Source organism: Equus caballus, chromosome 18, assembly GCF_041296265.1.
Source record: "Equus caballus isolate H_3958 breed thoroughbred chromosome 18, TB-T2T, whole genome shotgun sequence".
NCBI classification, from domain to species: Eukaryota; Metazoa; Chordata; class Mammalia; order Perissodactyla; family Equidae; genus Equus; species Equus caballus.
Window position 1 is genome coordinate 76,842,475 of NC_091701.1, and position 23,935 is coordinate 76,866,409.

Genomic DNA, 23,935 nt, shown 5'->3' on the forward strand with positions numbered 1-23,935 from the left:
AAAACACCTCAACTCTCCCCTTACACTGATGTCTAAACCAGTCAGACAATTTGCCCAAGGTCACAGTAGTTAGTGGTGGAGGAAAACCTTAGAAGTCAGGTCTTCTGACACCAACTTGATATTCCAACTATATCACATTTCTTATACTAGAATGGAGGTGGAGTAGCAGGTAAGGGCTGTTTAATTACAAATAGTATATTTCATGTAATGTCAATAATGAAGTAATAAACTTTCAAAAATAGTCAACTGCTGGCATCTTTTTAAAGTAGACAACAATATTTAGCTCTTTTGGGGAGTTAAAGATTATTGCTCTCATAAATTTATTTACTAAAAATCTACATCCATGTTTCAAATCTACTTTCTTCTTTAGCAAAAGACTCCAAAATTGCTTCTCTAAATTTTACTGGCCATGGTACAAATACGATTTGTTATGTTATAAAGACTTGAATTTCCCTTCCTCAGTACCCAGAAGTACACTGGCATGTATATTCTACTTAAGCATAGCAAGGATATACAGAGTTGCCAAAATTATAACTCTGTTTCTCTTTAAAAGTGGGGAGGAGGAGCGACTGGCAATCCAAGAATTTTTAATCAGATACCGCTGCAAAAAAAGACTTAAAAACTTGCCAGTGCTGTTAATATCTGTTAATTCAAAGCATATGTATTATGCCATCATATTCTCACTTTCTCAGTGTCATAAATGACTCTGACCTCCCCTAAAGGGCACTATCACCACATCAAAAGGTGTTAAAATCATTATTCTCTGGTTAGAAAAAAAGCTTAAGAATAACTGACACCTTTTCCAAATTTAGCAACCAGTTTTGACACAGTAATTACTAAGAGACATGCTTTCTGATGAACACACTGAAAGCAGTTTGGGTGGACTAATGGAGACTGAAGCCCAATTTGAGTGGGTTAAAGAGAGAAGGTGAGGTGAGGAAATGGGGACAAGCAGGCTATAAATAAGCAATACTTTATGAAGTTCCTCTGTGCAGAGGGACAGAGAAATGGGGTAGATGATAAAATAGAAGGCAAACCAAAGAAGCTTTTTAAAAAGCAGAATATGGTTCTTTTCCATATTCCAGTCATCAGGGAAGGCAAGAAATCAATGATGGAGGAAAGAGGAGGTAACTGCAGACGTGGCATTTGAGGAGGCTAGCGAAGACGGGATCCAGGCCTATGTGGAAGAGAAGGCCTTTGATACAACCTGGGACACTCCATCCACCAAACAGCAGCAAAAGCAGGAGAGTGTGGGTAGAGACAGACGCTGGTAGAGTGGTAGATTTGAATGGGAAAACAAGGAAGTTCCCATCTATTTTTCCCTCTATTTTTGTTTGTTTGTTTGTCTTTGGAGAGGAAGATTGGCCCTGAGCTAACATCTGTTGCCAATCTTCCTCCACTTTGTATGTGGGATGCCTCCACAGCATGGCTGATGAGTGGAGGAGGTCCACACCTGGGATCCAAACCCGGGCTGCCAAAGTGGAGTGCATGGAACTTTAACCACTTGGCCACGGGGTCAGCCCCCTATTTTTTCCTCTTTTTTAGTGACAAAGAAAGCAAGTTGACAACGAGGAGGAAGGAGGGTAAGAGTATAAGGAAAGAGAAGGTGTAAAATGAACAGTGGGACAGTGTACCAAGGAAGTAAAGCAAGACTGCAAGGCAGTATTACACATCCATCTGAGATTTTCAGTCCTGCATTTAAAGTGGAGAAAGCCAACAAAACTATGTTTTCTCCAGGTATGTCCAGCCACTCAGGTACAGGCATGAAGTATAGGAAATGGTTGGGTTTTATCCAGTATTGAGATTATGCCCAAAGAATATGAACTAAGGGAACGAGAGGCAAAAGAGCTAAGAATGTTAGCACGGGAATGACTGTAATGATAGACGACGAAAATTTGGCTGGGAAAGAGAAAAGTGAGACATTTGAGAGGAGGAGGCAAGGCAACCAAATCATGCAAAAGTGATGGGGTTAATCGGTTGGATGGAGGTCTCCCTGAAGTGAAAGAATGCTAGAGTGACTACTATGGGATCTGGAAGGAGAGAAAGGAGAACAATAAAGTAATATGTTCGTCTAGAGATTAAAACTTAAGCTGTAATACAGGTTGGCCATGATATAATACATAATATTAAACTTCTAGAAAATATACTTTCTTAAGAACTTTTATAGTCTTTAAAGCAAAAGTGCTTGTAAGATTGTTATAAGTTTCAATTAATATTATATATGGCATGTGAAAATTTTCTGAAATACTTTCTTGTTAACTAAATAATACATTTGATTATGTTTCAGAATATAATAAAATCAGGACTGAAAGGGCCCTCCCTCTAGGACTAAAGTCCAGACAAGCTTTGAGACTCTACAGAGTTTAACATTCTGTTCTTCTGAAGCATGAACACATGGTTAGAAATTTATGATCTGACAGGAGAAAGGATGGAATGACAGACCTGCTCTGGCACCTGGCTGATTATAATGAATGCTGGATCTTGAGCTTGAATCTCTCAAGTTGTAAGATTTCCATTTCTAGCCATTATGAAGTCTCACATGTTAATATTATGAAGTATGACAATATAATGTAATGTGAATAACTTTTTTTAATATCATAGCTTCCCAAGTATAAAAGAAAAAATGAAACTGATACTTTTACACACTTGTGAGTCCTAATGAAAATGATAGCATTTTAGATTCTCATTTTGTATTTCATTCTTCTTCTAATCAACATTTATTAAGTGTTCATTACGTATATGACAAAAATACTAGATTCTGGGGAAATAACAAATACAGAATATATGACCAACGCCCGTGAAGAGCTTACAATCTAAAGAGAAAGCATAAAACAAATAAATCTTAATAAGCAAAGCTTAAATGTTAAGATGATGCCAAACAAGGAGTAGGGAACACACACATTCATTATTCAAACAGAATTTTGAAAACTCCTGACCAAGAAGGATACGCATATATGTACATTACCACACCTAAAGTTATAAAACATCCATAAATACACAGCAAGAGAAAAAGAAGCAAATGAATCCTGAAATTGCTGCTACAAATAGCAACAGACGCAAGCCTGACTGAGAGCCAATCCAAATTTAGGAGATAGGAAAGAAAGAGGTCAGTAAGCAAGCTTTTAGTGATAGGACAAAAATGGAGATGCATTTTAAGTTAAGCTGCTGGTTAGGAGATGATTACCTGAACTTCTTCAAACTCACTCCAGTACACAGCAGAGGCACTCTTGGAGGCTGTATCTGGGAAGATAAGAAGCTACTTTCCTGTGTGTTCCTTTCATTTTCATTTAAAGCATACATGAATCCAGTGGTGATAAAACTGTGTCATACTATTGTGTTAACAGAAAGATGTGTGTATTTTGCATAAATCAACATATAGATTCAATAGCTACATTTTTCCCTTCTTCTATGACAAAGCTGAATAATAGGAAACTTTTTTCTTTTTTTAAAGATTGGCATCTGAGCTAACATCTGTTACCAATCTTCTTTTTGTTTTCTTCTTCTTCTCCCCAAAGACTCGCAGTGCATAGCTGTATATTCTAGTCGTAGGTCCTCCTGGTTGTGCGGAAACTCTTACTCTAGGTTTGCTGATCTTGACTATTCAGACCAAAAAGTGCTTTCTCTGATCATTTTCAAGCTAAGTTTACTAGCAGCATCATTTCATGTTACTAGTTTGAGTTCAGTCATTAGAGTGATTACACATAGTTCTATATTGTCAGTAAAATAACTCAAACAATACTTAAAATAAATAAATAAATTTCAATCAGTGTATAGTTAAAATTTGGCTTCCAGAAAAGGAAACATTCCAGAACAGGAAACAGAGAAAAAGTCCAAATTAAATAAAGAAAGTCACTCAAAATCAAGAATCAAAACATATTGTCCTCGACAGGAACAAATTTGATCAAAACATTTAAAAAATACGGAGAAGGAGGGCAGGGGGAAAGCCAAAGCAACTACCAGAATGAGAAGCAGCAGAAAGAAAGTTTTCCAGTCCCATAAGGATCAAACAAAAAAAAAAAAAAAAAAAAGAGGAAAAACTACAACACTTCACAAATATGTGTTTTAGTACACATAGTTCATTTTAGTGTGTTGAAATTATTTTTCTTTTAAACTCTCCTACCTCATTATTCAAATCTTGAATAACTTTATAGAGAGCTGGTACCAGTGTTTTTTTCCGGTGTAAAGTTGCTGCATAATTGGTGATCTGAGTGTCAGGTAATGCCTGAAAGAAAGATCAAAGGAAGACAAAAGTGAACTTCATATCTGGGAAGTCAGGAACTTTATTTTACATGAGTTCCTCCTGAAAAGATTTATAATTGAGTCAGCTAACAAAAGTACAAAGAATTAATACAAGAAATAACCATGAGAGTTAATAAAACGAATTAAGTTAGGAGGTAACACAATTCTTCTCACTACTCAGCCATGAAAAATGATTAGAAATCACACATTATACTGAGATTTGTTGAAATGGGTTACCTTAAACTAATCTGGTCTAAAAAAATAGTGTAGGATATATTTTAATTCTTGCATTTTACATTTACAAAACATTAATTTCTATAGTGTTAATAAATCATATAGTTTTCAATCAAATCAGTAAGTGGTTTTTAATTACAGCAAATAAAAACATAAGGCACAATTCTATGTCTGTGCCTTACTAAAGCTTGGAGGCTTCCCTTCTTATTCAATACATTTTAAAATTTACATACCCTCTCATCAATCTTAACTATTTTCATATTTATATATCTTCTAGCCCTTATTTACATTAGCGCCTTTTTAAAGAGTGGCAATTATAGAAACATGTTATTTCAGATTTTGTGATTTCCACTTCATATCATAACATTTGTTTCAGTTTCTCCACAGAACACATACTCACTGTTTGAATTACTGACACATAGAATCAAATGACACATTCTTATCTCCAGTCGAATTTACCTTGAATTCTGATAACCATTCTTCTACAACACCACGTTCTGATCCCAGCATCTTCTTCTACCTTCTATTCCTCTTTTATCTCTGAAAGGAAAAAAGCACTGAACTTGACGACGGTATTACTTACAGAAACTACCAAAGGAAAATGATGTGTGCCTTTCCCTAAAAGAGAAACTCATCTAGTATATATTTTAGATAGGGAGGCTTTCTTTTTGTCTAGAATGCAATTAAAACAAAATTGTTTTTAAAAAATAAGTTCTTTTTTTTTTTTTGAGGAAGATTAGCCCTGAGCTAACTGCTGCCAATCCTCCTCTTTTTGCTGAGGAAGACTGGCCCTGAGCTAACATCGTGCCCATCTTCCTCTACTTTATATGTGGGATGCCTACCACAGCATGGTGTGCCAAGCAGTGCCATGTCCACACCCGGGATCCTAACCGGGGAACCCCAGGCCGCCGAAGCAGAACATGCACACTTAACCGCTGCACCAGCGGGCCAGCCCCAATAAGTTCTATTTTTTAATAATACATTTGAAACCTATTTCCTAATGCCTTTATATTTTCCCAAACAACTATACTTCAAAGAGGCAAAAATAAGTTTACAGAGCGAAATCAAACTGTACGTTCGTTACCCAAGACAAACACACACACTATGCCTGAGCTTTACCAGATATACAGCTGGAACAAGTAACACATTTTAGAGCAAATCATGTGACAGATTATAAATGACAAAGACAACAACTAGAAATCAAGGGTCATATATTCAGAAAACAGATTATAAACGTATATATATTATACAAAATAAGGCATTGGAAGAAGGTAGATTTCTACGTCTTCTAAAATGGAAAAACATCCAAGTAAAAAACACATTGCATGCAATAGCATGCAAACTATAATTCCACTAAAAGAATTATTTAAAATGTGAAAAGAGCCTGGAAGCACATACACACTAAACTATTAAGTGTTTGTCTCTGAGGGAAGGATCACTAAGAATTACTTATAAGGATATTTATATTATTATAATTATGTCATTTTGAATTATAAAAAAATAATAACAAGCATGTATTATTATTTTTTGTTTTTGTTTTTGTTTTGGAGGAAGATTAGCCCTCAGCTAACTACTGCCAGTCCTCCTCTTTTTGCTGAGGAAGCCTGGCTCTGAGCTAACATCCGTGCCCATCTTCCTCTAGTTTATACGTGGGACGCCTACCACAGCATGGCTGCCAAGCAGTGCCATGTCCGCACCCGGGATCCGAACCAGTGAACCCCGGGCCGCCGAGAAGCGGAACGTGCAAACTTCACCGCTGCGCCACCGGGCCGGCCCCAAGCATGTATTATTTTTAAAGTGAGAAAGACAATAAAAGGTTTGGTTTTTAATTTAAAGCTTATAATGTAAGAACAAGAAGAAATAAAGAACTTCTTGAGGGGAAGAGAAATGTCTTCCAAGTAACTAAAAGTTCTTTTATTAAAAAAGACTATCTCCTAAGAGTGTGTCAAAATTCACACTAAATTTCTACCTAAAAAAAGGAAGTCAGATTTTCTAATTTTTCCCCTCAATTCCAAAAGGATTTTTAAATATCCCTATATAATCCACTACACCAAGTACTACATAAGCAAGGAGTACAAAAAGGAGTAAGACATGCCCCTTGTTTTCAAATAGCAAATGCACTTAAGATATACTGACAGATTTATTGAAATAAATTGCAAGAGAAAAAAGAGACAGCAGGGAAACCTACAGATTAAAAGAGATGTTAAAAAAAAAATCAATAGCCAAAGTATGAATCCTATTTGGACTCTGATTCAAATAATTAACAAGAGCATGACACAACTGGAGAAAGTTGAACAAGACTGATTTTTTGATGGATTCCTGCTCTATTTATAAAGCTAATAGCACAGAAATCTAAATAAATTTAAATATAAAAACTTCAGTTTTCCTATATATATTACTATGACATATATGACTTTTCAAACTAGGACAATAAAAATAGGTATCAGCACATTTGAGTGAATATCTACTGCCAAAACACTAAATATTTAATACACAGAATGCTATAATGTATTTGAAAGGGACATGACAAAAACATATCACAACATATTTTACTTTAAAAGTCACTTTGCTTGCTTAGTTAAGGCTTGAATCTTCTGAGGCTAAAAATCACATTTAGAGCTAGCCTTGATGGCCTAGTGGGTAAAGTTCAGCATGCTCCACTTCGGCAGCCCGTATTCGGTTCCTGGTGGAGGAACCACATGACTTGTCTGTCGGTAGCCATGCTGTGGCAGCAGCTCACATAGAATGAAAAGGATCTAAAACTAGAATATACAACTATGTACTGGGGGTTTGGGGAGGAAAAGAAAAAAAAGAGGAAGATTGGCAACAGATGTTAGCTCAGGGCAAATCTTTCCCAGAAAGAAAAAAAAAAAGGCAGTATCATCCATATATTTTTGTTAAAAAAAGAAACTACTTTTATAGTTTGCTCTTTAAACAATTTGGAAGTTATTTTAGAATGTGATATGAGATTAAGATCTAACACTGTTTTTCTCTCCATAGTTTTCAATTGTTCAAATACATTGTTTGCACATCCATTTTTTTTCCCTAACTTGAAATGCTATTTTTATCATCTACTAAAAGTCTTTCTGTATTTGGAACCATTTCTGAGCTATTTTTCCCATTGATTTTGCACCAGAACTACAATGTTTTAATTACCATGGCCTTATAATACACTTTAATATATAACAGTACAAGTCCTATCTTAATTCTTTTTCCTAAAAATATTTCATTATTATTGCCTGCTTCCTTCTTTCAGATGAATATAAGACTTATATTGTTAAGTTTCTTTCCCACACTCCATCCTTACGGGAATTAAATTTACAAATTGGGGCTGGCCCGGTGGCACAGTGGTTAAGTTTGCATGTTCCGCTTCTCAGTGGCCCAGGGTTTGAGGGTTCAGATCCCAGGCGTGGACCCACACACCGCTCATCAAGCCATGCTGTGGCAGCATCCCACATACAAAATAGAGGGAGACTGCCACAGACGTTAGCTCAGGGACAATCTTCCTCAAGCAAAAAGAGGAAGACTGGCAACACATGTTAGCTTAGCACCAATCTTCCTCACCAAAAAAAAAGATGTTTAACTAAAGGACAAGAGCATAAATTTATCCATATAATCATCTTACATTATCATTTCCATTTCTGGCCTCCTTTGGTCTTTATACTAGCCACTTGGCGCTCTGATTATGACTGTACTAGACTCAGTTCAAATGTCACCTCCTCAGAGAAGCATTCCTGTTTACTTAAACTGACTCTCCCTAGTTCCTCCTCCCTCCAACCCTTATCACTCTGTCCATTTTCTTCATAGCATTCAGCAAAATCTGTAATTATCCTGTTTATTTGTTTACTTACTATTGTCTGTCTTTCCCACTAGAATCAGTACTTCACAGGGACAAGTGCTGTATCCCAACCTCCGGGCACTTAGCAGGCACTCAAACACGTGTTGATTTAATTACTTGTGCTCATGAACTCAATTTATTTAGCACCTTTAGCAATGACAGTTTTATTTTTGGCTATAACAAAACCTGAGATTTCTGCTGGCATTTTTTTTTAAAGATTTTATTTTTTTCCTTTTTCTCCCCAAATCCCCCCAGTACATACTTGTACATTCTTAGTTGTGGGTCTTTCTAGTTGTGGCATGTGGGACGCCACCTCAGCGTGGCTTGATGAGCAGTGCCATGTCCGTGCCCAGGATTCGAACTGATGAAACACTGGGCCGCCTGCATCGGAGTGCGCGAACTTGACCACTCGGCCACGGGGCCAGCCCCATCTGCCGGCATTTTCTACTTAAGTTTAATAATTTTATTTTTCAAAATTAAACATAGATGGAAGTTAATAGCTTCTTTAAAAGTGACCCAGAAACTTTCTTCAGGTAGACATTTTCCAAGACGCATGAATCATTCATACCAGTCTTACCCAGGTTTGAAGTTAGATGCTGAGAGATTTAGTAATTTTTTTTTTAAAGATTTTATTTTTCCTTTTTCTCCCCAAAGCCCCCTGGTACACAGCTGTATATTTTTAGTTGTGGGTCCTTCTAGTTGTGGCATATGGGATGTCACCTCAGCCTGGCTTGATGAGTAGTGCCATGCTGCGCCCAGGATCTGAACCGGTGAAACCATGGGGCGCCCGAAGTGGAGTGCATGAGCTTAACCACTTGGCCAGGGGACCGGCCCCAGATTTGGCAATTTTGCTGTCTTTGAATTAACTGGCACATATTGGGCAATCTTCTGCTGAGACAATTGTTCACGGCAAAGCTGTTTTACACTGTAATATTTTGTAGACATTTTAAGCAACAATTAGGAATGCAAATTCATTTAAAAGTTCAACCCCATGTGGTGCTAATACTCATTGATACTAATTATCAATATATATTCTCAAAATACCAAATATCAATGACTTCTGCTATTTCATGGCTGCTGAAAAGTTTATTTGGACAGACACATCCTGACTTCAAAAATGTTAAAATGTAAAAAAGAAAGTGTCTTAAAAGTGAGGGAAAAGTAAGTTATTAGTGAGCCCATCAAGTACAAACACTGTATCAGCTGTTTTCTCGATTTTCTCTGATTTAAGAGGCAGTAGAATCTAGTGGTTTCTAACAGCAGCTCTCAACTTTTTGTCTCAGAACCCCCTTTCACTCCTACATTTAAAAAGTTCACTATTCATTATAAAAATAATAAGTCTATTACATGTCAACATAAATAACATTTTTAAATTAAAACTTTATTTTTCAAAACAAAAATAAATTTAGTGAGAAGAGTAGCACTGTTTTACATTTTTTGCAAATCTCATAATTGCTTCTGCATTCACCTTGTTGCTGAAAAACTTCATTGCATAGTCACCAGAGAATGACAGTGAAGAAGGCAAATACTATCTTAGCATTAATATGAAAAATAGTTTTGACCCCAAAGACCCACTTCCAGAATTCCCATGACACACTCTGAGCATGGACTCCAGAGCCAAACTAAGTTTAAGGTCATTTACTGTAGCTGTGTTTAAACCCTCTTACTCCCTTATTAGCTATACTTACCCTCTGTGCCTCATTCCAAACAGAGGGATAATAGCAGTACTTACTTCATAGAGTTATTGTGTGCTTAGAAGAGTTCTTCCCTCAAGGTAAACACTATATAAGTGTTTGCTACAAGTATACAAACAATCTTCATGATACTATGTACTTCATAAAGTAGCTTCTGTTAGTCCTATCTATTAGATAAAAAAATTAAAGTGTAAAGAGGTTGAGTGATCCACACCAGGTAACACAGTTTAAGTGGCAGAACTCGGATTTGAGGTTAATGCCTTCTCTAAAACCTATGGTTGAAAAAGCCACTACGTAACCCAGCCCCTTTTGTATAGCTCATGCTACTCCTCCAACAGCTTACTATGTCCTGGCCATCCTCTCCTTCCAGTTTCTCTATAGCCTCGTGCACACCTTCACCCCAGGGCATCTGGGTAGACTGTTCCAGCCTGGAAGGCTATCCTACTCCTCATGTTTAAATGCCTGGCTCTTCCCAATTATGGTAGTCTCAGCAGACTTTTCTTGATCACTTTATTTAAATAGCAGCCCTTTCTCCCTTCTCCAATATTTTCTATTCCAACAAATATGGTTCATTTCCTTCCTAGAGCTTTGGATTTTCTACCTTGTTTGTTCGACCTTATTACTTATTGATAGTCTATCTTCTCCACCAGAGTTTAAGTTCCATGAGAGGAGGGTCCATTCCTGTTTTGCTCACATTTGCGTGCTCAGTATGCACTCAAAGCTAGTAAGAATACTACTGTATCTGGACATATGGTATGTACTCAATGTACACCGTCAGGCCCTGCATAACGACATTTTGGTCAACGATGAACCGCATACACAATGACAGTCCCATGAGACTAGCACCATATAGGTTAGGTGTGCAGTAGGCTATGCCATCTACCGCATACACAATGACAGTCCCATGAGACTAGCACCATATAGGTTAGGTGTGCAGTAGGCTATACCATCTACCGCATACACAATGACAATCCCATGAGACTAGCACCATATAGGTTAGGTGTGCAGTAGGCTATACCATCTACCGCATACACAATGACAGTCCCATGAGACTAGCACCATATAGGTTAGGTGTGCAGTAGGCTATGCCATCTACCGCATACACAATGACAGTCCCATGAGACTAGCACCATATAGGTTAGGTGTGCAGTAGGCTATACCATCTAGGTTTGTGTAAGTGCACTCTATGATGTTCGCACAATGATGAAATTGCTTAATGAAGCATTTCTCAGAACATATTCCCATTGTGAAGTGACACATAACCCTATTTGTTGAATCATGAACCACACTGCTTATGTGACCCTGGACAAATCACTTAAACCCTTTGGGTTTCAGTTTTCTACAATGATAAATTACTTTCTAAATCTAAAATCCTATAAATAGATATTTTAGTAGCTTCATTTAAAAAATAGAATAGCACTGGTTACAGAGCAATTTTGTAAATATTTATTTCCTAACTAGACTCAGTATCTTTTAGTATCTAGAGGTAGCTATGAACACAGTTATAAACACACTGCGAGTTTTCTTTTTATTTATGCAGACAATATAGAATTCTGAAGATAATTTCTTCTACTGTATATTATACCAATCCCATCACCTGGTATATAAAAACTCTACTTGAAAGCAAAAATCAAGATGATATTTTCTAGCATGCAGCTTGATTCAGGCCCATACTACCTCACTTTCAGAGTATATTTAACAAAGTAAAGAGGATATCACAGAAAATGATTATCTTTTTGGTGACCATGGTAATGACAACCTTTATTAGCAGGCTTTGACTAAAAGATAATGACCAAAATAATAAACTGCTGGAACATGATCTGAAGGAGGTCAATAACTATTCTCCAGGAAGCTAACTCAGAGAACTTGTGCAAGCACAATAACCTCACCATTCTACGTGGGTAGAAAGTGTGTCTTAGTTGAGAGCATATATCTTTTTCAGGAATTGTCAATTTGTAGAGAATCAGAATATAACAGGCAGCACAGCCTAATGGTTAAAGAGTATGGGCTCTGGCTCCAGACGGCCTGAGTTCAAATTCCAGCTTCATGACCTACAAGCTATGTGTCCTTGGGAAAGTTACCTAACCAACCTGTGGCCTCAAATCCCTCATTTATAAAACGGGGATAATAGAAGTACCTATGTCAATTTTTTTTTTAAAGATTAACTAAGTTAACACATCAATGAGCGAAACTAACTATGATAACTACTTTCATGGGTTTCTAGTGGACCAAAATTACTGGATAAACAAAGCTATACAATTATCAGGGCAACCTATGAGATAGGAAAAAATAGTTATGCTACTGCAAATTTTCAAACTAGGCAAAAAACTATGAAGATATTTCAAGGCAGAAATATAAAACTTAAGCACCTAGGACATGCTGTTATTATAAACACTAAATTCCCTAAGGAAAAACCTAGAGGTGCACTGTAGAATATAGTAGCCACTAGCCACGTGTGGTTACTTAAATTAAAATAAAATAAAATTTAAAGATTCAGTTCCTTAGTTGCACTAGCCACATTTCAAGTGCTCAGTAGTCACATGTGACTAGGTGTCTCCCATACTGGACAGCATAGATATAGAACACAGACACCACTGGAGAAATTCTATTGGACAGCAATGATCTAGATGTAGCTAGATAATACAATTATCCTGAATAAATTCGATAATAAAATAATTGTAAAGTTTAGGCAACAAAAAGGTTAAAAGACACAACTATTAAAAAGGAAACACTCCCAAAAGTAAAAATCAAAGGCAAAATTAAGACATGGTCATTTCAAGACTCCTAAGTAAAATTGCTTAATAAATAGAAGCTACTCACCAAAGATTACCAAAAGTTCTAACATGTCTAACTGTATGGGAAACTCATTCTTTACCTTTAAAAAAGTTAAATTCTATAATTTTACCTCTGTTCTAAGATCAGTTTTCTAAAGGAGGAGGTGGCACAGGAATGCAGCACAGTTCAAGTGTGGAATTCATTTGTTGAGACTCAAATATTTTTCAACTCTACAAAAAATGAAAACGAAAAACTGTGAAATATTGAGCTAATTATTCTCAAGAATCTAATATAAAGGAGAAAAAACAATCTGATGACATTTATAATATAATTTATCTAATTTAAAAAATAGAGATTCAAAAAATTTCAATAACAACTAGTATATACTTATGTACTGTTATCAAACCTAATTTTAAAAAAACAGATTTGGAGACAGGAAGTCTGTGTTTTAGTTTCAAATTTGCCATTAATTATTCTAAGGCTTTGATTAGGTTATTTAAATGTTCTGGAGCCTCACTTGAATAATCTATAAAAGTAAGTCCTTTCCAGCCCCAAATTCTATGAATCCAACTTTTGAAACACATTACAGTGAACACACACACACGTGCAAACAATCATTAAAATTTTAATCTGCAGTATAAAACCAAGCTTAAATAATAAGTATCAGCAGCTACAAAACCATTTTGGGTAAGATTCACAAAACTGAAAATGTTATCATTTTTAAAAAGAACACAGAAAATGCTATTACTTGAATTTTGGGCACAAAAACATAATAAAAGGTTTTTTTGTTTTGTTTTTTGGTGGGAGAGATTTGCCCTGAGCTAACATCCATTGCCAATCTTCCTTTCTTTGCTTAAGGAAGATTAGCCCTGGGCTAACATCTGTGCCAATCTTCCTCTATTCTGTATGTGAGATGCCTCCACAGCATGGCTGACGAGTGGAGCAGGTCTGGGTCCAGGATCCAAATCCACAAACCCAGGCCCCCAGAGTGGAGCATGCAGAACTTTAACCATTTGGCAATGGGGCCAGCCCCCATAATAAAAGCTTTTTGATCAGAGAGAACCATTTTCAAATCGCTAACAGTATACTTTCTCATAAAGTAGTAACTGTTATCACGTAGTTGCTGATCACACTATATTCTACCACTTTGATTCAAAACTGTATCACAACGTTGAATCTAAAACACCAAAAGAAAATTAACATTTTAAAAAGTGTTCATGACAAAATGTGGGGTCTTTTTCATACCATGCCAACTCATACGGGATGCAGCAAAAGCCATATGAGAGGGAAATTCATCGCAATACAGGCACACCTTAAACAAGAAAAAGCCCAAATAAGCAATCCCAAACTACACCTAACTCAATTAGAAAAAGAAGAACAAACAAAGCCCAAGTCAGCAGAAGGAGAAGAATAATCAAAATCCGAGCAGAAATAAATGCTATTGAAACAAAAAAGGCAGTAGAAAGGATCAACGAAACAAAGAGCTGGTTCTTTGAGAAGATAAACAAAACTGACAAACCCCTAGCCAGACTTACAAAGAAAAAAAAGAGAGAAAGTTCAGATAAATAGAATTAGAAATGAAAGGGAGAAATAACAACAGATACCACAGAAACACAATGGATTATAAGAGAATACTATGAAAAGCTACATGCCAACAAAATGGACAATCTATAGGAAACGGATAAATTCTTAGACTCTTATAACCTCCCAAAGGTGAATCAAGACGAAACAGATAATCCAAATAGACCAATCACAAGTAAAGAGATTGAAAAGTAATCAAAAGCATCCCAAAAAATAAAAGCTGAGGACCAGACAGCTTCCCTGGAGAATTCTACCAAACTTTCAGAGAGGATTTAAAATGTGGGGATTTTTAAATACAAAAAATACTGCAATAAAATTCTCTTGGAGTTAAACTACATTATCATTATAAAATCTCCAATGTTTTTCAAACTGAAGATGTGTCAGGACCTCCTACTCCAACCATAACAGCTGACTTTTTATCTCTTATATTGGGCTATCACATGAGAATTTTTATTTCATGAGAATTTCTGCAACAGGGGAAATAACTTGAAAAGGACTAAAATGATATCTGTGGAAAAATACATAGGAAACTGGTAACACTTCAGAATGGGGCACTTGATGTCAAGGAGACTCTGACACTTTTTGTACCTTGGGAATTCTGAACAATCAAGACACTGCTAGATTTTGAAGCAGTGCAGGCAGGCAAACTTGAGAGCTACACTGGGAACCCCTGTAGAACCAGGCCTCTGACAGTCTCTCAGAGCTAAGAATACAGATACGCATGAGGCTCTCAATTTAAGAAAAAAACAAAAAACAAAACAGAAAAATCCAACATGGAAAATGATAGGAAAATTGAGTTTTATTAAACTTTAACACAGCTTTAAAGCAGCTCAATCTCGGATTAATTGGAGGCAATAAGCCCCTCACTCATTTAAGCAAGAGAAAAAAATGGGAACCCTACTGGGAAGGTAACATTGTCTGGAGCCTCTAAGGTTCTTTCATACACAAAGCCTGTCACACAAGAAAAAATTACTAAACATGCAAAGTTACAAAAATATGATCAATAATTAGGAGAAAACTAGACAAGAGAATCAGATCCACAGATGATCCAGTAATGGACTTAACATACAAAGACAATCATTTAAAAGAATTCTAACATATAAAAGAAAATAGAGAGAAAAATGCACAAAATTGATAAATGTTGGAGAATTTCACCAATGAATTAAGACCTATAAAAAGAATTAAATAGGGGGCCGGCCCGTGGTGTAGTGTTTGAGTTCAGTGCTACACATGGACCCACATATAAAGTGGAGGAAAACTGGCACAGATGTTAGCTCAGGGCTAATCTTCCTCAAGCAAAAAAAGAAAAAAATAATAATTCAATAGACATTCTAGAACTGATAAATACAACATGTGAAATTAAGAACTCAAGACATTGTTTTATAGTACACTAGACATAGCAGATATAGGATTAAAAGATAAGTCAAAAAAAATACCACAACTATAGCTTGACAGAAAAAAGTAGAGAAAGAAGACAAAGAAGAGTAGAAGAGAGAAGAAAGGGAAGACAGTGAGAAGGGGAAAGATGGAGGCGAGGTTTAAGAGAAATGTGAGACATGCTTTAAATATCTAATATCCATATAACTGAAGTCCCAGATGAGAGGAGAAAGAGATAAAAGCAACATTCAAAGAGAGAATGACAGAGCTTTACAAAACTGATGAAAGAAATCAATCCAGAGATTCAAGACATTCTGCCAACTCCAAGTGGAATATATTCAAAGAAAACCATACCTAAGACATCATAATCAAACTAAAAAAGGAAGAGAAAATTCATAAAAGCAACACAGAAAAAAATATGGTTGACCTTCAAAGAAACAGTAAGACTGAGAGATTTCTCAACAGAAAAAAACAGAACCAAGAATATAACAGAATGACATAGTTTAAGGGACAAAAGAAAACAACTGACAATCTAGAATACAATAACCAGTAAAAATAGCCTTCAAAAATTAAGGAGGAAGAGAGGATTCTGGAAAGACGGCAGATAGAGAGCACCAAGAATCTGTGAAGACCTAGAAATCAACTGCACTCACAGAATCAGTCTGACGTAACTATTTTGGAATCCTGGAGTCTACTGAATGCTTGCAACCTCCATGGGAAGACTTCTGATTTTTAATTTTAATTGCGATTAATTTCAGTCAATTTCAGCTTTGAGCACTGTAATAACTACCCATCCCCCATCCCCAGCCATGTGGCAGGCAGCTTGACACATGTTCCTGGAGCAGCTTACAGGAGGCAGGGTGGACATAAAGAACCCTGTCCAAAAAACACTGGAGACTGGTGCTCTGATCGCTGATTGCTGATTCAGATCACAAAGGTACAGACAAAAAGGCAGGCAGCCACTGTTGTTGCATCTCCCTTCATTGCTGCAAGCCCCACCTCTCCTGCTGAAGTGACTTTCAGGGGATTTAAAGGGTCTGTGCCCATTTCACTCCTCTTCATTTTTCTCTCTTTCCCCTTTTGGGAGCCAGACACTAAAGATTAGGACATTAAAAAACAATTTCAGGGGAAAGGGGGGGTGGGGAGAGGGCACAAAGGGTGAAGTGGTGCACCTACAACATGACTAACAATAATGCACAACTGAAATTTCAGAAGGTTGTTAACTATCATAATCTTAATAAAAAGTTAAAAAAAATCAAAAATAAATTTAAAAAAAATTGCAGGGTCAGCCCAGTGGCACAGCAGTTAAGTGCGCACATTCCGCTTCAGCAGCCCGGGGTTCACCGGTTCGGATCCCGGGTGCAGACACGGCACCGCTTGGCAAGCCATATTGTGGTAGGTGTCCCACGTATAAAGTAGAGGAAGATGGGCATGGATGTTAGCTCAGGGCCAGTCTTTCTCAGCAAAAAGAGGAGGATTGGCAGGTGTTAGCTCAGGGCTAATCTTCTTCAAACACAAACAACTGCATACACAGGTAAAAATAGACAGTAACCACGTTATGTCTAGAATGCACACAGAAAAGACCTGAGAAGACCTCAAGTCTAAATCTCAGGCTGACCCTTCGCACAGAGAGAGCCTACAATAACAACAACAAAAAACAAAAGCAAAGATTAAACAAACAGCAAATGCTAGGGAAGGGCAAAAATCTGATTTCCAGAGTTACCACCTTATTAGATTCAAATGTCCAGCACTCAATAACAAAAATCACAAGGCATAAGAAAAAACAGAAAAAAACAACAAAAACCAGGAAAGCATGGAGGAAACTACCTCAATATAATAAATGCTATATATGAAAACCCAGAGAACATCCAACACAATGGTGAAAGACTGAAAGATTTTCCTCTAAGATCAGGAACAAGATAAGGATGCCCGCATTCATGACTTCTATTCGGTGGATATGCGCTTGACCTAATCAACACTGGTATACTCATAAAAGAAAACTGATAGACTCTGCTAATATCAGAGAAAGTAGAATTTAAGGTAAGAATCATTACTACAGATAAAAGGACTATCACATAGTGATAAGGGTATCAAACATAAAGATAGCACAATCATAAACTTGTACATACCCAATAATAACCTCATAATAAATGAAACAAAAATTTACAGAACTAAAAGGAGGAACAGACAAATCCATAATCATAGCAGAGACCTTAATGCCTCCCAGTAGATGATAGAAAAAGCAACCAGAAATGTGTAAGATCTGAACAACACAATTAACAAACTTGACCCAAAGGACCCATATGAAATTTTGTACCCAGCAACAAAAAAATTCTCATTCTTTTCAAGGGTGCACGGAACATTTATCAAAAGTGACCACACACAGGGCCATAAGGAAAGCCTCAACACACTTCAAAAGTGACAATGCCGTTCAGAGTATGTTATCTAACCACAACAAAAGCTAGAGATCATTAAGAACAATAATTAATAAATAAAAACCCAGAAAAATACCAACCACCTGGAAATTTAAAATTATACTTTTAAATTATGAGTCAAAGAAGAAATGAAAACTGAAATGAGTAAATATGTTGAACTCAGTGTTAAGGAAGAGATGATAAATTAAAACTTGTGGGATGTAGCTACACCCTTACGTGCATGTGCAGGAAGTTCTCACTTTGCATGTATAAAGCAAGGACACAGTTCCTATATGCATATAGGAGTTTCGGTACTGGGTACCATGCAAAGCTAAGACTGCCTGTATTCGCAGAGACACTGAAAAAAAATCAATGGTTCAAGCTTCTATCTCAAGAAGCTAGAGAGAACAGCAAATGAAGAACCAGAACACAAGCACACAATAGAGAAAAAATCAACAAAGCCAAAAGTTGGTTCTTTGGAAAGATTAACAAAATTGACAAACTTCTGGTAATACTGATTAAAGAGAAAACACATATTACTACAGAATTTTTAGACATCAAAAACAGAATAATAAGATAAATTTTATGCCAATAAATGTGACACTTAGCATGAAATGAACACATTTCTTGAAAAATACAAATTACCAACACTGAAAGAAACAGATTATCCAAATAGCACCACAGCTATTAAAAAATGGAATCTGTTATTAAAAATCTTTCCATAAAGAAAATCTCAAGTACAGATGGTTTCATAAGTGAATTCTTCCAAACAACTAAGAAAGAAAGATTAAGGGTGTGCAAAGTCTTCCAGATAATAGAAAATAATCAGACTTCCTAACTCTTTTCAAGAACCAGTGTAACCTTGATGTCAAAAATTCACACAGACATTACAAGGAAGGAAAATCATAGACTGATCTTTCTCACGAACACAGATACAAAAATATTAATGTATTAGCAAATAAAACCTAGCACTATGTATAAGACCATATAAGAAAAGAATTTATGTCAGGTATATAACAAAAGTTTAACTAGGAGAAAAATATACGATCATCCAAATAGGTACAGAAAAAGTATGCAAAATTCAGTACCTATTCATGATTAAACCTGTTGGAAAACTCATGAAGGATATCCACAAAGAGCCTACAGCAAGTGTCACAGTCAAAGGTGAAATACTGAAAATGTACCCTCTAAGGGTGTAAACAAGAAAGATGACCATTATCACCATTTCTATTCAACACTGTACTGAAGGGCCTAGGTAGTACAGTAAGTCAGTCAAGAAAAGGAAATAAGAAGAGTAAAGACTGAAAGGAAGAAATGTTATTTATAGATGATATGATTATTAACAGACAATATGAATACATACCATGAAAATTCAAAAGAGACAGAGTAAGTGAATTTAGGTTTCTAGATATAAGGCTAATATACAAAAATCAATTAGATTTCTGTAAACCAGCCACAAATTTTTAAAAATACAACTTCCAGGGGCTGGCCCTGTGGCCGACTGGTTAAGTTCACGTGCTCCGCTGCAGGCAGCCCAGTGTTTCATTGGTTTGAATCCTGGGCGCAGACATGGCACTGCTCATCAAACCAAGCTAAGGCAGCATCCCACATGCCAAAACTAGAAGGACCCACAACTAAGAATATACAACTATGTACCGGGGGGCTTTGGGAAGAAAAAGGAAAAAAATAAAATCTTTAAAAAAAAAAAAATACAACTTCCAATAGCATTTTTTTAAAAAAATTAAAAACTAGGGTCTGGCCCAGTGGCCCAGCAGGTAAGTTCACACGTTTCTCTTCGGCAGCCCAGGGTTTCCCGGTCTGGATCTCAGGTGTGGACCTACACACTGCTTGTCAAGCCATGCTGTGGCAGGTGTCCCACATATAAAGTAGAGGAAGATGGGCACGGATGTTAGCTCAGGGCCAGTCTTCCTCAGCAAAAAGAGGATTGGCAGCAGATGTTAGCTCAGGGCTAATCTGCCTCAAAAAAAATAAAAAATAAAAAGTAAATTAAAAACTAGGAATAAATCTAACAGAAAATGTGCAAGATAACTATACAGAAAACTAGAAAACATCTTGAGAGAAATTAAAGGAAGTCTAAATAAATGGAAGGCTATACCATGTTCAAAGGTTGGGAGATTCATAAGTAAAGATGTTAATTCCACCCCAATTAATTTCTAGTTTCAAAGCACTCTTTTTCCCCCCAATATTTTATTACTAAAATTTTCAAACATAAAGCAAAGTTTAAAAAATTTTACAGTGAACACACATTTACCCACCATCCACATTTTATAATTAACATATTATACTTTCCTTATCATATATCAAGTTCTTACCCATTCCTCATTTTATCTTTTTGAAGCATTTCAAAGTAAACTGTAGGCATCAGTACACTTCCCTCTAAATACTTCAGAATGAGTATCATTAACTGGAGTTCAATATTTATGTTTTGTTTCCTTTTAAATAAAATTTATACATAATGAAATGTGCAAATCTTCAATTTACATGCACTGAGTTTTGACAAATGCAGACACCTGTGTAACCCAAACCCTTATCAAGTTATAAAACATTACCCTTATCTCAGAAAGTTGCTTCATGTTCCTTCCTAGTTAATTGCTGCCCCAGTCTCCAATAGATTAGTTTTCAACAATGAAGTTTTCTTTTTTTAATTGAGTTAATGATAAGTTAGAATCTTGTGTAATTTCAGTTGTACATTAATGTTTGTCATTCGTGTTGTAGGTGCACCACTTCACCCTTTGTGCCCCCCCCCCACCCCACCTTTCCCCTGGTATCCACTAAACTGTTCTTAGTCCATATTCTTAAATTCCTCATATGAGTGGAGTCATACACAGATTATCCTTCTCTCGCTGGCTTATTTCACTTAACATAATTCCCTCAAGGTCCATCCATGTTATCGCAAATGAAATGATTTTGTTCTGTTTTACAGCTGAGTAGTATTCCATTGTATATATGTACCACATCTTCTTTATCCATTCGTCTGTTGCTGGGCACTTAGGTTGCTTCCATGACTTGGCTATTGTAAATAATGCTGCAATAAACATTGGGGTGCACAGGACTTTTGGGATTGCTGACTTCAGGCTCTTTGGATAAATACCCAGTAGTGGGATGGCTGGATCGTATGGTAGTTCTATTTTTAATTTTTTGAGGAATCTCCATATTGTTTTCCATAGTGGCTGCACCAGTTTGCATTCCCACCAGAAGTGTATGAGGGTTCCTTTTTCTCCACAACCTCTCCAACATTTGTTACTATTAGTTTTAGATATTTTTGTCATTCTAACGGGTGTAAGGTGACATCTTAGTGTAGTTTTGATTTGCATTTCCCTGATGATCAGCGATGATGAGCATCTTTTCATGTGCCTATTAGCCATCAGTATATCTTCTTTGGAGAAATGTCCGTTCATGTCTCCTGCCCATTTTTTGATCAGGTTGTTTGATGTTTTGTGGTTGAGTTGCGAGAGTTCTTTATATATTATGGACATTAAGCCTTTGTCAGATATATGACTTGCAAATATTGTTTCCCCGTTAGTGGGTTGTTTTTTTGTTTCAATCCTGTTTTCATTTGCCTTGAAGAAGCTCTTTAGTCTGATGAAGTCCCATTTGTTTATTCTTTCTATTGTTTCCCTTCTCTGAGAAGGCATGGTATCTGCAAAGATCCTTTTAATACTGATGTCAAAGAGTGTACTGCCTACGTTTTCTTCCAGAAGCCTTATGGTTTCAGGTCTCACCTTTAGGTCTTTGATCCATTTTGAGTTTATTTTGGTGAATGGTGAAAAAGAATGGTCAATTTTCATTCTTTTACATGTGGCTTTCCAGTTTTCCCAGCACCATTTGTTGAAAAGACTTTCTCTTCTCCATTGTATGCCCTCAGCTCCTTTGTCAAAGATAAGCTGTCCATAGATGTGTGGTTTTATTTCTGGGCTTTCAATTCTGTTCCATTGATCTGTGCACCTGTTTTTGTACCAGTACCATGCTGTTTTGATTACTGTAGCTTTGTAGTATGTTTTGAAGTCAGGGATTGTGATGCCTCCAGCTGTGTTCTTTTTTCTCAGGATTGCTTTAGAAATTCGGGGTCTTTTGTTGCCCCATATGAACCTTAGGATTCTTTGTTCAATTTCTGTAAAGAATGTCATTGGGATTCTGATTGGGATTGCGTTGAATCTGTAGATTGCTTTAGGTAGAACAGACATTTTAGCTATGTTTATTCTTCCAATCCATGTACATGGAATGTTTTTCCATCTCCTTATGTCGTCATCCAATTTTCTCAGAAAGGCCTTGTAATTTTCATTCTATAGGTCCTTCACTTCCTTAGTTAAATTGACCCCAAGGTATTTTATTCTTCTTGTTGCGATTGTGAATGGTATTGTGTTCTTGAGTTCTTTTTCTGTTGGTTCATTACTGGAGTACAGAAATGCTACTGATTTATGCAAATTTATTTTATACCCTGCAACTTTGCTGTAGTTGTTGATTACTTCTAAAAGTTTTCCAATGGATTCTTTGGGGTTTTCTATATATAAGATCATGTCATCTGCAAACAGCGAGAGTTTCACTTCTTCCCTCCCTATTTGGATTCCTTTTACTCCTTTTTCTTGCCTGATTGCTCTGGCCAGGACCTCCAGTACTATGTTAAATAAGAGTTGTGATAGAGGGCATCCTTGTCTCGTTCCTGTTTTCAGGGGGATGGCGTTCAGTTTTTGCCCACTGAGTATGATGTTGGCTATGGGTTTGTCATATATGGCCTTTATTATGTTGAAGTAGTTTCCTTCTATGCCCATTTTTTTCAGAGTTTTTATCATAAATGGCTATTGGATCTTGTCAAATGCCTTCTCTGCATCTATTGAGATGATCATGTGGTTTTTTATTCCTCAGTTTGTTGATGTGGTGTATCACGTTGATTGATTTGCGGATGTTGAAGCATCCCTGTGTCCCTGGTATGAATCCCACCTGATCATGATGTATGATCCTTTTGATGAATTGCTGAATTCTGGTTGCCAAAATTTTGTTTAGAATTTTTGCATCTATATTCATCAGTGATATTGGCCTGTAGTTCTCTTTTTTCGTGGTGTCCTTGTCAGGTTTTGGTATCAGCATGATGTTGGCCTCATAGAATGTGTGTTCCCTAATTTTTTGGAATAGCTTGAAAAGGATAGGTATTAAATCCTTTCTGAAAGTTTGGTAGAATTCCCCAGGAAAGCCATCTGGTCCTGGGGTTTTATTCTTTGGGATGTTTTTGATTGCTGTTTCAATCTCTTTCCTTGTGATTGGTCTGTTCATGTTATCTAGCTCTTCTTGAGTGAGCTTTGGGAGATTGTAGGAGTCCAAGCATTTATCCGTTTCCTCTAGGTTATCCATTCTCTTGGCATATAGTTTTTCGTAGTATTCTCTTATAATCTGTTGTATTTCTGCAGAGTCTGTTGTTATTTCTCCTCGCTCATTTCTGATTTTGTTTATTTGAGCTTTCTCCTTTTTTTTCTTTGTAAGTCTGGCTAGTGGTTTGTCAATTTTATTTATCTTCTCAAAAAACCAGCTCTTTGTCTCATTGATCCTTTCTACTGCCTTTTTCATTTCAATAGTATTTATTTCTGCTCTGATTTTTATTATTTCTCTCCTTCTGCTGACTTTGGGCTTCATTTGTTCTTTTTTCTCTAGTTCAGTTAGGTGTGCTTTAAGGTTGCTTATTTGGGATTTTTCTTGTTTGTTAAGATGTGCTTGTATTGCGATGAATTTTCCTCTTAATACAGCTTTTGCTGTATCCCATATGAGTTGGT

At 36.5% G+C, this 23,935-nt stretch overlaps 1 protein-coding gene across 34 annotated transcripts in view; it reads right to left on the minus strand.

Moving 5' to 3' along the window:
- Window positions 1-23,935, minus strand: part of HYCC2 (hyccin PI4KA lipid kinase complex subunit 2) — an 88,702-nt gene that overhangs the window by 40,723 nt on the left and 24,044 nt on the right. For 10 of the 34 annotated variants that reach the window (XM_070241498.1, XM_014732314.3, XM_070241499.1 and 7 more), the window contains 4 exons: window positions 12,911-13,010; window positions 4,933-5,013; window positions 4,121-4,222; window positions 3,185-3,240 (listed from right to left, as the gene is read on the minus strand). Coding sequence is in view for 12 of the 34 variants with exons in the window: in XM_070241485.1 (XP_070097586.1) it covers window positions 4,121-4,222; window positions 4,933-4,983 (153 nt within the window). In the remaining 22 variants the exon portion in view is untranslated. Of the gene's footprint in view, window positions 1-3,184; window positions 3,241-4,120; window positions 4,223-4,932; window positions 5,014-12,910; window positions 13,011-14,025; window positions 14,088-23,935 lie in introns of those variants that run through there. The other 24 variants (XM_070241505.1, XM_070241495.1, XM_070241507.1 and 21 more) reach the window with 5 other exon arrangements.